Genomic DNA, 15949 nt, shown 5'->3' with positions numbered 1-15949 from the left:
GAGTCCTAGGTTCGGTTTTAAGATAATTTTTTGTAAGGGAATTTGAAATCCTTTTTTATTTCCTTGCAATGATTTTCCTTTGGTAGCATAATAGTCACTAACTGTTAAGACTGCTAAGGTTTCTCGGTAAAGTAAATCGAAGGAAAGGTTATAGTTTGTGGTTATATTTTTGGTTAATTTTACTTCCGGTAGGTGTGCAAACCAACGACTCAGCATATATACACCACTTGTGCAGCAAAAGTGAATATAACTCGAAATTACGTGAATAAGAAAAATTGTTGTAAACCTCCGCTTGCACTGTCTCGACCCAAGAGCTCTAAACAAGGTATCATTCATCATTATATGTGCTGTGGTTATGACATTTACCCCATACAGACCCAATCGTGCAACTAGCATTTATATATAGATATAGATGGTCAGACGAGCCATGTGGGCAGATGAGGAGCAGGATACATTGGATGGAAAGTTGGTCATTATCAACTTCAAAAGGGAGGACACACTATAGACCAGAGTTGCAGGTTGGAAAATTAATATATTGTGTGAGACCCATTGAATCATAGAAGCCGTTGGCAGCAATGCCTTGGGTCATTGTTGCAGAGCCAACTCTCAGCCAATTGGCATCATGGTGGTTTAAATCATCACAGATGAGGAATACATAATTATCATTTATGATCAGAATCCAAATGTTTGAGTAAATAGCTGTGTTATGAATCCGTGATGATTCACCCATCTGACTAAAGATTTCGGCCAAGTTTTGTGAAAGTCAAAGTGGGAATTTGATCATTCATGCAATTAGGCCATGGCATATGCCTCCTGGGATATAATTCCAGGCTTGCTAAAATCAGATAAATATTGTATAAAAAAAATGTATGAAGGATAACACACTAACAAGTGGTGATAATAAAGAATGTTGCATCATGTTGATGCCAATATTTCCTCCCTCTGAATGTAATGAAGTTTGTACAATAGTCATTGCACAAATTAGAGGTTTCTGAGCCCTCACCCCATCCAACCACCCCCACCTCCTCCTTTATCAAGTCCGCCCCCACCCCTCGCACCTCCTCCTTTTTCAAGTGTTATCCATGGACATGTGCTAAACTTTCTCCTCATTTATTGTGATGTCACCCTTTCATTTTTAGTTAAAGCGAGGGGGCGCAGAGCAGCCCAATGAAGAAGTCAGACGATTTGATGGGTCAGGTTATGATAAGGACTTGGTCGAAGTTCTCGAGCGTGATATTGTGTCACGGAACCCAAACATCCGCTGGTGAGAGGGAGGGAAAGACGAGGTTACTGTTAATTGGTTGTTTGGCATTTCAGAAAAGTTTGACATTTCATTTTAAAGGTTTTGGTTATGGAGCTTAAAAACATTACTCGGACGATTTAGAGAATGGGAGGATGTTATTTATGTGAGTGATATTTTTTTTGTTGTGAATGTCTCGAGGTGGTTCCATGTGATGAGTGGAGATTGTAAAGAGTAAAATAATTTTTTTAATTTATTGTACAAGTGTTTCAAATCCCATTGTACTTTAATTGGTGATTTATCGTCTTTCCCATTTGAGTGCATCCTGGTATCTTTCTGAATAATACTGCAGCATAAATAATGTGAAGCTCCTCTACTTTAAGTAACCTAAACCAGTCAGGGTTGTCTCCTTGGACATGTATTTGGCATTCAGCACAATCTAGCATCCTGCTCTGCTTAACAAGCTCTCTGGTTGTGGCATACAAAGCCACTTGTGCAGTCAATTTGTCACTACCAATTGAAGCCTCTTCTCTACTCTCCCAGTGGACTGCACATCCTCCATCATTCCAAGTCAATCTTTGAAAAAATCTGAATTACTCAGCCTGCAAGGCCCTTTTCTGTATCTCAATGGAGTACTGCTCTCCCCTATGGGCTGGTGCTCCAGCATTGCACGTTTCTCTCCTAGATTCTATGGAATCCAACAATCTCAATATTATCGACCACCTGAGATGCAGCTGAAGTATAGGGCCTCCTGCTTTCACATCACAGACAGGTATATGGCCTTTTTTCTACCACCTATTCTCCATCTAGTTCCATCTGCTCTCTTAGCTTTCCAACCATCCCTCCCCTTTCCCACCCAGCTCCTCCAGGAGGCACACATTCTTCCAGTAACCCCTTCGATGGTTATACTCCAAATATATAGGTTTCTATACACCTACTCTCCTTTGGTCCTCTTTTGTCCCATTTGTAGAACTGCCTTCTGGAGATTGTGGAATCGCAAATGGTGCACCACCATCTCATGCCATCCCTGCTCCCTACCCAAAATATTTTCTACCCCCATTAACTCTGGCTAACCCAACCCTCTCACTTGCAGATTCTTGTTCCTCCCCTCCTCTCTGTCCTCTTTTCATGTTTGTTCACTCCACTGCTTCTGTCCAACTGTGGTATCATTGCCCCACTGTCAGTATGCTGCCTTTTTAACTTGCCACGACAATCTTCCATGAGCATAGATTTTGTACATAAAAATACTACATGTCATCATACATCAAAATGATCATTAGGATACCAGGAATAGGAAAATATTAAGGTTGGAATCATTATTCTCGGCTTCTCTTTAGTGCCAGGATGAAATACCAGGATGGTCTTACTTGAGATCCATGTTAAGGATGACATTAAATAGATCTCACTTGAGAGAAAAACAAAGTTGATCTATGTGAACTGGTAGATATTTCTGGATTTCATACTACCTAGAAAATGGAAAGTATTTCTCAGGAAACGTGAGAATAAAGCAGCACTGGCTAACTGCTACACACACACACACACACACACACACACACACACACACACACACACACACACACACACACACACACACACACACACACACACACACACACACACACACACACACACTGGTCCGAGACTCAGTGATGGGCATGTGCTTTTCATCATTAGTGGGATTGCTGTCAGAGGGAGTACGAAGTTGTTTATACAGATATGAGGATTCTACATTTCAATCTACATATAAGGATCCTGTAATGTGGCATTTGCTTAAAAAAAAAAACTTGCATTCTCATGCTGCAAGGCAAATCCAACTGAAGGCAATCTCGTATCATTCCACAACTCCTGCAACAAGTGTGTGTTTACTCTCAGGAGAGCCAGAAAACAACATCTGTACAATATCGAGAAGGGGGCTTTCAAACTTGTCTCCCTTCTCTAAAACCTGGTGGCACCTTGAAAAGTCTGTTTCTGGTGTATCCTCCCATTCCTTTCCTTTTCTCACCTCAAACGGCACCACAGCTGACTCCGCTCATGGGAAGGCCGAATGCCTCAATTCTGTTTTTGCTTCAAAAGATTCCCTAACCTAACCCCTCTCTCTGTACCCACCCTTCCCAGTCATACCCAATTCTGCTCCTGGATTCTGTCTTTTGCACTTGGTAAGGTGAAAAAGTTCCTGGTATACCTCGACCCTGACTCTGCAACTGGACCGGGCGGCATCAGCTCACGTGTCTGAAAAACCTGCTCTGCTGCTCTTGCACTTCCTCTCCCTATCTGGCCTTTTCACCCTATCATTTACCACAGCTCATCTTCCATCTGCATGGAAATCAGCCAACATCACAGCGTTACATAAAAGGTTCAAAGACTGACCCCCTCAACTGTACAACAATTAGCTTACTTGCAATCATCAGCAAGGTCATGGAATCCATCATCACAGTTGACATAAAATCATTCCTTTTCTCAAGCAAACTCATCTTGGATCATCAATTCGGATTCGGACCTGGTCGCTCGACCTTGGACATGCTGGTTCTGCTCCCCCAACAATAGATGTAGGCCCTCAGTATCAGACATGAGATCAGGGCCATCTCTTTTTTTTTTTTTTTTTTTTTTTTTTTGTATACAAGATCGAGGCTCGTGAAAGAGCTAACATTAATCACACAAAAATACAAACCGACACACAAAACACAAAAAAACAAGGGGAGCGGCAGACAAGATGGGGAGAGAGGGGGAAGGACACAAAAGAGAGGGGGAAGAGGAGGAAGGACACAAACACAACATTTGAGAGCAGGGACATCGGGAGGACTTGGAGGGAGGTGGGAGAGGATTAAAACATATGAACACTGCAAGGACTCTGGGGTGAATTACCGGGGGTAGAAAAGATCAAGGTTTTCGATGGGGGACGATAAGAGATGGTGGTGAACAGCTGTTTTAAAGACCTGGAGGGAGGAGTGGGATTGAAGGGAGTGGGGGAGTTTGTTCCAGAGGCGGGAGAAAAGGGGAATGAAAGAGTGAAGGTGAGCAGAGAGCCTAGACTTTGGCAGTTTAACCATAAGAGGGTTGCAGGCAGATCTTGTGCGACCTGAAGGAATATTGGGGGGACAGAGCACAGAGAGAGCTGGGGGAGCAAGGTCGGAGAGGAGTCGGTAGAAGACAGAAAGACCACCAACCTGCCTGCGGTGAGTGAGTGAAAGGCCCTCGGCATTGACTACATCGCAGGAGATTCCAATGATTCTGAAAGCTTTGGCCTCAACAGCGTGAAGCCGAGCAAGGTGTGAGGCAGGAGCACCAGCCCAAAGGGGGGAACAGTATTCCATTGAGCTGCGGATGAAAGCCTTGTATGTGGTGAGGAGCTCAGGTGTGCCAAGGAAGGACTTCGCACGACGGAGGATGCCCAGTCGGCGACTGGCTTTGGAGGCCAGCTTGGAAATGTGGTTTTCCCAAGAAAGATCATGGCAGATAGTGAGACCCAAAAGCTTGAGCGACAGAACTTCTTGGAGAGGATTGTTGAGAAAGTAGATGGGAGGGTTGTCCAGTCGGTCCTTTCGGAGAGACATTGTAAGAGTGTGAGATTTGTCAGGATTGAAAGACATGTTCCACTTGTTTGACCAGTCTGTGATTTTGTCCAGGTCTGCAGAGAGTGAGGAGGCTGCAGACTGCCGATCTGAGGGATGAGGAATGGAGCGACAGAGAGTAGAGTCGTCAGCAAAGAGATAGAGAGGATTTTCAAGAGAGTCAGAGAGATCATTGATGAAGACCAGAAAAAGCACAGGGCCCAGAACACTACCTTGGGGAACTCCAGCCTGAACAGGAAGAGGAGATGAGAGAAACCCATTCAGGGCCACACGTTGACTACGACCAGAGAGGAAGTCCGCCAGCCATGCGTGGAGATTTCCATGGATACCAAAGGAGGAGAGTTTGGAGAGCAGAGCAGGGTGCCAGACCGTATCGAAGGCACGTGAAATGTCAAGGGAGACAGCTCTAATTCCCTGTTTGGCGTTGAGGACCTCCATCCATTGTTGAGAAAGCAGAAGCAGCATGTCCAGAGTAGAGTAACCAGGTCTGAAACCAAATTGATGATCAGAGATCAAGCCATTGGAGAAGAGGAAAGATTTAATATCTGAAGCAATGATGGATTCCATGACTTTGCTGATAATTGGGAGAAGGCTGATTGGTCTGTAGTTGCTGGGATCTGTTTTTGCACCTTTTTTGTGCAAAGCGGTGATGTTGGCTGATTTCCAAGCAGATGGCAGATGACCTTGAGCAAAAGAGAGGGTGAAGAGAACAGAAAGAGGGAGTGAAAGAGCAGAAGAACATGATTTTAGGACCCGTGGGCTGATGCCGTCAGGACCAGTTGCAGAATCAGAGTCGAGGGTTGACAGAAACTTTTCCACCTTGTCAGGAGGAAAGGACACAGAGTCCAGGAGCAGCTGGGTACGACTGGGTACGATGGGTACAGAGAGGGATGGGTTTGGGACACAAGATTTAGAGGCAAACACAGAGTTGAGGCATTCAGCTTTTTCACGTGCGGAGTCAGCCGTTAAGCCGTTTGAGGTGAGGGAGGGGATGGAGGGGGAACAAACACCAGAAACAGATTTGACCAGACGCCACCAGGATTTGGAAGAGGGAGACAGATAAGAGAGTTCGGTCTTGAGAATGGTGAGATATTGTTTCCTGGCTCTCCTGAGGGTGGACACACACTTGTTTCGGGTTTTGTGAAAGGAAATGAGATTTCCTTCCGTTGGATTTGCTTTCCAGGAGACGAAAGCAAGTTGTTTCTGGGCAACAGCCTCACCACAAGATTCTGTGTACCATGGACGGGAGGAAGGGTATGACAACTGAAGACGAGATGGTATAAATCTGTGCATGATAGAGAGCAATTTACTTTGAAAGAATTCCCAGGATGAGTTGATGTCAGAGGCGGTAGAGATGGGAGACCAGTCCAGATGATTGATGGCTGCTTGAAGACCGTGCCAGTTGGCCTGAGTGAAATGCCAGACTCGTCGACGCTGAGGAGGCTCTCTGAGAATGGTCAGAGAGATGTCCACTTTGACAAGCACATGATCAGATGAGCCGATTGGAGCAGAAGAAGAGCAGCAGACATTTTCAGGGAAGTTTGTCATAACCAAATCCAGAAGAGAAGATGCTCCGTTGACTGAGATCCGGGTCGGGAAATTGACAGATTGTGTCAGTCCCAGTGAGTCGCAGAAGTCCTTTGCTGAAGAGCCATGGCTGGTGAGAGAGGTACCCACACCCAGCCAACTGGCATGGTGACAATTGAAATCACCACATATGAGGAAGAGAGAGTTGGGATGGGTAGATAGAAGTTGGTCCATATTATCAGACAGTGAGATGTAGATGGAGTCATCGCTGATTGGTGGACAGTACAACACACATATGAACAAAAGGTGGGAGCGAAGGGGAAGCCGTAGCCAAAGGTATTCCTGGGGGTGAGGTGGAGAGAGGGCAGTGGAGGGCGAGTGAGGAAGAGAGTTTTTTATAAAGATAGCAACCCCACCTCCAGGACGAGGCTCAGGTCTATCATACCGGAGGAGGGAGTAACCTGGGAGAGATACCAAGGCATCAGAGACATCATGAAGGAGGAAAGTTTCTGTTAAGCAGATCACATCTGGTTTGTCAGAAGCAACCTGTATGGAGAGGTCAGTCAAGTTTGAGCGAAGGCCCCGGATGTTTGAGGTCCATACCGTTAATGAAGAGGAAGGGGGAGCATCGGGTCCAGAACAGGGGGAGGGAGGGGTAGGGTAAGATGTGGAAGAGGAGGAAGAGGTAGGGAGAGCTGTTGTAGGTGTGTCAGAGATTACAGAATAGCTTGGAGAAAGGGAAGAATGGGGCGGACAAAAGGTTTGATGGAGATTGGGTGAGGCACAGTGAGGTGTTATTTGAGGAGGGGGAAGAGCAAGGCAGAAGGTTTGGGGAGATGAAGGTGAAAGTTGGAAGGAGGAAGAAGCAGGGAGGATGCTTTGAGGAGGAGGGGTGAGAGGGCAGTCTAGGAGGGGAGGAGCGAGGGAGAGTCTCGGAGGGGAGGGGTGTGGGAGGAGTTTAGGAGGGAGGGGAGGGAAGGGGCAAGGGGGGAGATTTGAAAGGGATGGGTGATGGGGAGGATTTGGAGGGGAGGGGTGAGATAGGATTTTGAAAAGTGTACGATTCATGGGAAACGAACATTTTTTGCAAAATGAGTTTGAGACCTTCGAGTCAAAAATACGTTTGAGGACACTGGAGGAGGGATGGAGTTCTGGATAGTTTAGGGAATGTAGAAAGGAGGAACTGTAAGAGATGGTATTATATATTATATATTTTGGAATGAATAGATTTGGTGAGCAAGACGAAAGCATCCTTTTGTAGGAAAAGAAGAAAAGGGTGTTATAATATATGAGAGAAAATAGTTGTTCAGGGGAGAGATTATACATTTCTAACCGCGTGATCGCGAACGAAGAACGAACGAACAAAAAGAACAACAAATAAACGAATAAGACCTGGGAAGGAAATATTTTTTTTGGGGTTTTTTTTTTGTTTTTTTTTGTGAGTACAGATATTAACAAGGAGGTACGCGGTGAACGACTGGTACGAAACAGAGAACGAAAATAATTTCAGCCCATTCGACGAATCGCTGAGAGAAAAACAAACCACAAGGTCGGAGACGGTACGGTAGTCTAAGCCTACGAGTACTAGGCCGCAGAATACTCGATACCATTAACCGACGATTGTGTATACATGTACGAAAAATTAGCACCGAAAATTTTCCAAAAGATACGCTATAGGTACATACACCGAAGATAGATACAGTCTCGACAAAAACACAATTGAGAAATATCACTTAGCTTCGAAAGCGTGAGCGCATGGAGCAGCTTCGAAAAGACGTGACCTCGCCGTGATCTCGGGAGATCTCTATCGGGAGATCGGGAGATCTCGGGAGATCTCTCTTGACATATCTTGAGTTTTTGATACAGTTTGGCAACCTGCTTTGCTCTCCCAACTGTCTACCTATGGGAATACAAGGCCAAATCCACTCTCAGATTACTGACTTGCTCCACTCTCGTAGCCAATGTATAGCTCTCAATGAAACCATTTCTTCTCCTGTCCTTGTCAAGGCTGGAGTACCGCAAGGCAGTGTTCTTGGCCCCATCTTATTCATAATCTTCATCAATTATATCTCTGACTCTGGAAAATCCTCTTGATCTCTTTGCTGATGACTCCACTCTCTGCCGTGTCATCCTCTTCCTTCTGACAGACAGGCCGCAGCCTCTTCCCTCGTCTCAGACCTTGACAGAATCACAATCTGGTCAAACACTTGGAAGAGGTGTTTCAATCCTGAGAAATCCTACACACTTTCTCTCTCTTAAAGGACCGTGCGGCAAATCCTCACATCTACTTTCTCAACAACCCTCTCAGAGGTTCAGTTACTCAAACTCTTGGGTCTCACTCACAGTCATGATTTATCTTGGGCAAGTCATATGTCAATGTTGGCCTCCAAGGCCAGACACTGACTTGGCATCCTCCATCGTGCAAAGTCCTTCCTTGGCACACCTGAGCTCCTATCCACCTTTAAGGCTTTAATTTGCAGCTTGATGGAGTACTGCTCTCCCCTCTGGATTGGCTCCCATGCCTCACATCTTGTTCAGCTTGATGCAATGGAAACCAAGGCTTTCAAGATCATTGGAATCTTGCGTGATGAAGCTGAGTCTATGAGCCTATCACTTTCCCATCACTAACGGGTCGGTTGTCTCTCCGGCTCATTTCTGGTCTTGCACCCTCTGTCCTCTTCGTGCTCTGTCCCCCCATGTATATGCAGGACGCACATAGTTCACCTGCAACCCCCTTTTAATGAAACTGCCTAAATCCAGAACCACTGCTCATTTCCACTCATTTATCCTCTTTTTTTCCCACCTGTGGAACGACCTTCCACCTCTTCAATGTCATTCTTCCCTCCAGGTCCTCAAGACAGCTGTTCACCATCATCTCAAGTCATCCCTCATCCAAAACCATGATTTTTTTTTCTACACCCGTTAAACCACCCCACCCTTCCTAAAACTTAGCTTACGTATCCGTCTTGTTCATCCGTTGCTTTCTCCTCTACCACTCATCGATATCTGCATCCCCTGCTTATCCGTCTCCCTCAAATTTATCCCTCTGCCCTACTGCTGGTGTTTCACCTTTCTCCTGCTGTTCCCTTTGCTATGTTGTGTCCTGATATGTTCTGTGTCTGAGCTCTTCCACGAGCCTAGACCTTGTTTAAAAAAAAATCAGGAAGACTCCAATGCAAATGTCATCCAACACATCGTAGATACAGAGACAAAGACAATCCTACTCTCCAACCCTGACACCAATTTGCTTGTCCTCCTGCGAACAGTTTGCCTCTTGTAACGGCAAGACATCATGCTGAGCATGTATTGCATCACCAGATGTGTGATACACCAAGTGATTTGTCTGAATACTGTAAAAGATCAGTTTTCAGGTTGGTGGTGTGACAACCTCTTGCAACTCCAGACTCATCCATTCTGGTCTCAGAACAATAGAAACTTACACAAGGATATACACATATACTTTGATAAAGGAGGAGGCCATTTGGTCCATCAAGCCTGTGTTACATCAACATCACATGGATTCAATCCATCGGTTTACAAACTTGAATTATCAGCTTCTCTTCAGCACCAGGACGACTCTCTAACGTCCACCAACAAATGCTAGCACAAAGGCCCCCTGCTTAACACCAATAAAGGGACAGTGCCTTTTGTGATGCAACTCCCTGCACGTTTATTGACGTTTGACGTTCATTGCACCATTCCCATCGTTTATTGTTGGGCTAAGAAGCAAATTCAGACTAGACAGCTCAAAGGTATGTGTGCTTACCTCTCCACCGTCTTGTCAGGATGATTGCAAGTAATAAAACAGACACACAGGTCATGAGTTCAACTATTTTAATGAGACAAAGGTTATCCTTCTAATACAAGTATATGGTATAGTTTGTGATGTTGTTCTTATATAAAATAATTTGACTTTCTAGCTTTGTATTTTTGGCTTTTTGCATTTAGTAAGGTTTGATAGTGGTATCTTTATCAATTGTTTGTTGTTTAATATTCCGTAACGTTATGTTCTGTTGAGGCATGTTATGATGGGAAACAACCTCGCAAGTCCCATCCCTCCCCACCTGCCACTACCGTCGTTGTGAATGCATTTAAGAGTTTAAACCATTTAAGTAGTAAAGACTTTGTTCTCATCCGCCATTCTGGGTTTTGTAGGGACGATATAGCTGATTTGGTGGAAGCGAAGAAACTGTTGGAGGAAGCTGTTGTGCTGCCAATGTGGATGCCAGATTTCTTCAAAGGTATCCGGAGGCCGTGGAAGGTAAAACGCTTGTGCCCATGTGTGAATGCAGACTACAGGGATTGATTTTTGCATTGGTGTTCTTCTAAGATTAATATTCTGAAATTCCATTGTGAAAATGGAATCTTTGCTTTGACTGCAACAAATCTCTTGTTGAACTGAAATTTAATTAAATTTGTGAGGTTTTAATTTGTGAGTCTAAGTCTTGTAAAAGATATATGTGTGTGTGTGTATATATATATATAAAAAAAAATTTTCACAGCCACATGGGTGGATAACTACAAAAGCCTTTTTTTAAAGGTGGATTACTCCTCATGTTCACCTTTCACACCTTCACTGTGGACCCCAGCCACAACTTTTACACGACAAACATAGACTCGACGAAACCACAGACGACACCTGCAACCACTGCCAGGCCGCTATATATATAATAAAAACATATTGTTACGTTTGCGGGGGTAGAGGACGAATTGTCATAGTGGAGATAGGATTGTATAATTTAGCATGGACCGCGTGCGAGTAGGAAGATATTTCGATGTACTTAAGGAGAGAAAAACTATGAGCTTAAGATTGTTTATGTGTCCCTCACATGGGGGGTGAAGACATGCTAATTAGGTAGGGCTTAAGGATAATTCCCAGTATGTAATTGCCTCCTGTGATTTCCCCCTATGTGTTCTTACAACTACCAGGCCAGAGGCCGCCATGCAAAACCCCGTAACCAACAACAACAACAATCGTCCATTAACCAACCATAACCGACACCATTCCTGAGCAGAGCCGAACGTTCTCGTAATAGGCAATTAAACCCCGTCTATCAACCGAGTAAGGAAAAGGCCACACCCCGAGCTTTTGCGATTGGTCGTATGACGTCAGAGAGCGAGAAGGTTCGAAAAGGAAAAGGAAGAAGCGTGTCTCTGTCTCTCTCATGCTGGCTTTGTGATGGGCGGTCATGCTTTGTCTCGGGTGCGCTCATGAGGAGAACTTGTGGAGCTGGGTGTGAACCTTTGCAGCGTCGGTGGAGGGGGTGTTGGTTGATGGTGGTGCTCTTCGGAGACGGAGGAGGTCGCGAGCAAACTTCCTCAACCCTAGTTGAAGATGTGATCGCCCACGGCTTGGTGATTTGATTTGCCTCCCGCTCATTCCCTCCTGGTCTCCTTCCTCCACTCAGACAGCGCTCAGGTCATGCGGAGATATCGCTGGATGGTTTCTGGCCGAATGCGATAATCTGCGTGGCTGCGGGCATCTCGTGCCGTGATGTGAGGGGAGGCAGTGGTTCCGTCGCAGTGTGTCTGCATTAGCCAATATATAAGCCAAAAGGCTTCAAAGTCACTAAGTGGATGAAACAGCGATGTGTTGTCCTAATGAGCCCCAATAAGGACGAAACTGGTCTGCAGCTTCACTATTCATCTGCTGGTGACAGCATTTGACATTTACATTCCTGCAATGCTAGGAGCCATTCTGGGTTTACCGTCATGTTGTTGTTGTGACGGTATCATCACGGCATTAGTCCAGATCGGAGAATTTCAATAATTCCATATAGATATGTATATATATGTATGTGTATATATGTATGTGTATATATATATATATATATATATATATATATATATATATATATATATATATATATATATATATATATATATAATTTCAATAATCCCACACATTTACCTGCAAATCAGCGTTGCCCAGGTATAATCCCAACAATCCCACAAATCAGCATTGCCCAGGTAAAAATGGAAATTGTAATAACCTCTGCCATCACCACTAGGTGGCGCTACACATTTACATAGAGAATTATGCCCACACCCCCTTGTAAGGCCGCGATGTTACCCCTGCCCTCCCCCCTCACAAAGTTGTATTTGTATTCCGAGTTTGGAGTTTGTAACTTAAAAGATGTGGGCATGCATAGAACGCATACAAACAAAAAGAGAGAAAGAGAGAGAGAGATTTCCCTTTTATAGTATAACTATACACGCACACACGCACACATGCACACATGCACACACGCACACACACGCACACACACGCACACACACACATCCACACAACACACGTAGATAAATACAAGGGACAACAACAGACTTAACTTCAGACAACATTTGCCACAAGAGCTGGGAAGAAGTGATGTCACTTCCTATAGCACTCTGGGTAGCAGGGACACAATATTGTTGGGGAACCCAACGTCGGCCTATGGTTCCCCTTTGAGGGGGGATTAGTCCCCTCGATTATTGCTGACCGACGTGGTCCCTGAAACTGCACCGCGGCCTCCGGAAAGGCCGGTGCACAGCCCCGTTCGTACCGCGGATAAGATGTGACTTGATTGCCGAGCGGTGTTTAGCAACCGCAGCACGAACTGTTACCAAGACTAACCCGATCCTGAAACGTTGGCCAAAATCGCGCCACAGGTGTCCAATGAGGGAAAAGACAACAACGACGGATGCAGAGGAAAGAAAACAAGAGGTAGGAAATACGAATATGATTTATTACTATTATTTACAACCAAAAGAAACCAAGGAGGAGGAAGGATAATAAAATAAAGCAGAAAGAGGGACGGACCAGAAGGACACAGTGAAACTCTAGCTTACCTATTCAGTCTTAATTAACCCAGGACAGAACAAACAAAGACGGACTCACACTAATGGGGAGTTTGCAGGCAGGAATGGAAGGACTGGAATGGTTTGGGATGGCAGAGAAGGGGAGGAAGGCACGGAGCTGGCTGGAGCTTGATCCCGCACGGGACGTCGGGCTGGACCTCGACGGCCACCGATGCCACCGCAATCTGGCTCCCGCGGGGTAACGGGTCGAAGCTGCCTGGTGGAGCCCACGCTGCCTGGTGGAGTCAACGCTGCTTGTGGAGCCAAAGCTGCTGGTGGAGCCAAAACTGCTGGTGGAGCCAAACTGCTGGTGGAGCCAAAGCTGCTTCTCTGGCTCACCTCAGGACGCGTCTCCCTTCTTTCTTCGAGGGCTCGTCTCGACTCATCCGCCGTCTCTGGCGCAACTCTTAGAACTCAGAACTCATCTGCCGTCCCTGGCGCAACTCTTTCTTGGAACTTATCTCAAAGGCTTCCGCGCGCGCTTATATAACGCCTCGAGCGATCAAGCCGCCGGCCTCCAGGACACGCCCATCGGTGAGCTCGCCTCGGCCCTGATTGGTGGGCACGGGCTCTCTGGCTCCACCCTTGATGATGATGGGCAGGCACGCCCTTCTTCTCCGAGTTGGAGCACATGGGCAATGGCGGCGAATGCAGTTGGCAATAGAGGCTTTGGGAATGGGGCTTTGGGAATGAAAATGAAAGGGGATCTATCTATTTGAATTTGGTGCAATGGAGTATTAATTAATGGAAGACAAAGCCTTAACCTAATACACAGAATAAGGAAATAACTACCAACAAGCAGGAAATCTATGATTGGCTAACGTGATTGTATATGACCTAATTAAGGGACGCCTTTTTGACCTTTATACACAACTGGAGGAAGGAGGGTGATATTTTACAATGTACTACACAATAAAAAAAACACAATTCTCATATCCACAACAATATTTTATGATGGCGTTGCTTTTATTCTCTGCATTCAGTGTGGCAATTAAAGAGAAATCTCCTCCTCATGGATGCAAACTCACGGGGTTTTCTGCGCTCTATTTTCCAAATGCTGAGCATAAAGCGAGGACGCAACATGTACCATTTTGAGTCTTTTGTATGACTCTGCCAGGATTGGAATCGAACGGCTGGCCTCCCAGACTCAGATGATGCTCTAACCATTCTCCAACACTCATAATGTACTTCAGCGGGGCCTTTCTCTGAAGGTGGGTTTTCACGGGACACGCGAACGGTTCGCGAAGGATGCGAATGTCGAAAAAATGGCAAAGTCCAACATTCGTATTTTAGGCTCCAAAAGTTCGCCAAACATGCGCGGGGGTTCGGAAGCGGAAGCAAAAATGTTTGAAATACCCGCCGAACAAAAAACGACTCCTGCGAACAATTGACGACGCTTCCGAACCCCCGCGCATGTTTGGTGAACTTTTGGAGCCTAAAATACGAATGTTGGACTTTGCCATTTTTTCGACATTCGCATCCTTCGCGAACCGTTCGCGTGTCCCGTGAAAACCCACTGTAAGGATTAGGGTTTCACTGAAGTCGCACTTTTGCAAGTCGCAATTTCATTAGTATATCTCGAGCTGAAGCTCGAACTAGTTCTCTTCCTCAGAGGCGTTGAGTGTGGTGGAAACCGTTAAGTTCCGTTGGGGACGGTTCACATGATGGATTGGTCCAAGTCCTTGCCAATCACAGGGCTTCCCTGCATTCAAATGACTGCCGTTTTTGATGTTGTAATTGATTGTGTTGTTCCCCTCTTTCGGAAAGGGGAACATTCTCATTTCATTTTCTCGGATGATGGATATCGTCTTTACCTTATTCACCATGCCCTCTTACTGCAAACAAGTTATTTCATAACTCAATGCCATCCTTCCCTTTGAGTTTTAAAACTATGCATAGATAAAATGACATTACGCCACCTTTTCTCAATCTTGAGCTCTCCGAGGTGCTCGCATATCTCTTGCAGGTACTTGCGCTGTTTGGGTAAGGTAGCCATGAGGTGCTTCACACTCTCTTGTCGGTCCCTGAAGACATGTGTGGTGTGTTGGCCGGAACTCAGCCTGGCGTCCCCAAGCTGCCCTCGAAAGCCTGGTGGTCGTCGAACGGGTCTCGAGTCACTGCATGGGAAAACACGCGTTGGCGCAAAGTCGCGCCCACAGTCAGCCACCGGTGCGAGGCAAGCAGGCAAGAACGCCTCCCTCGGTCTGCACGATCTTTTCACGTTCCACCAAAGCTCCACACTCGCTCCACCAGCAGGCATGGCACGAACCGCAGCCATTCTCTCGCGCTACTACGACAAAGAGAAAGAGCGAGCGAAGCAACCATCCCAGACGCGAAGCCAGCACCAGGACAAGAGCAAAAGGCAAACACAGCCGTTCTCTTCGAAAGCCAGCACACCAGAAAGAGAGAGAAAATGTCGTCGCCTCTTGCTTTTTCTCCGAGCGTCCCGATGACATCATCCTTTTGACCAACTTTTACACTACAAACATAGACTCGACGAAACCACTGACGACACCTGAAACCACTGTCAGGCCGCTCTACATGTAATAAAACATTTTTATTTTGTCCAGCGCCGTCCAATCATCCCAACCAATCGTCCTTTGGGGCGTGGCCTCACAGCCATTCTTAACGCCCAATGACAGCTCGGGGCGTGGCCTGTCAATTCCGATTCTCCGAGGTGGATCCTAGCCGTCCTTCAGGAATGTTTGGGGGCGGGGTTCCTTTGCCGATCTGCAAATGCTGTTTCGGTTGGCTAATGGAGCCCAGCGCCTGGCCA

At 45.9% G+C, this 15949-nt stretch overlaps 1 protein-coding gene across 6 annotated transcripts in view; it reads left to right on the top strand.

Annotated features, from left to right (window-relative positions):
* Window positions 1–15949, top strand: part of LOC137423535 (katanin p60 ATPase-containing subunit A1) — a 65804-nt gene that overhangs the window by 45981 nt on the left and 3874 nt on the right. For all 6 annotated transcript variants that reach the window (XM_078774162.1, XM_068110804.2, XM_068110807.2 and 3 more), the window contains exons 5-6: window positions 1140–1264; window positions 10492–10597. In XM_078774162.1, coding sequence (XP_078630288.1) covers window positions 1140–1264; window positions 10492–10597 — 231 coding nt within the window. The remainder of the gene's footprint in view (window positions 1–1139; window positions 1265–10491; window positions 10598–15949) is intronic.

Source organism: Myxine glutinosa, chromosome 3 (genome assembly GCF_964187855.1).
Source record: "Myxine glutinosa chromosome 3, kmMyxGlut1.1, whole genome shotgun sequence".
Lineage (NCBI taxonomy): Eukaryota > Metazoa > Chordata > Myxini > Myxiniformes > Myxinidae > Myxine > Myxine glutinosa.
This window is presented reverse-complemented; position numbering and strand designations above follow the sequence as displayed.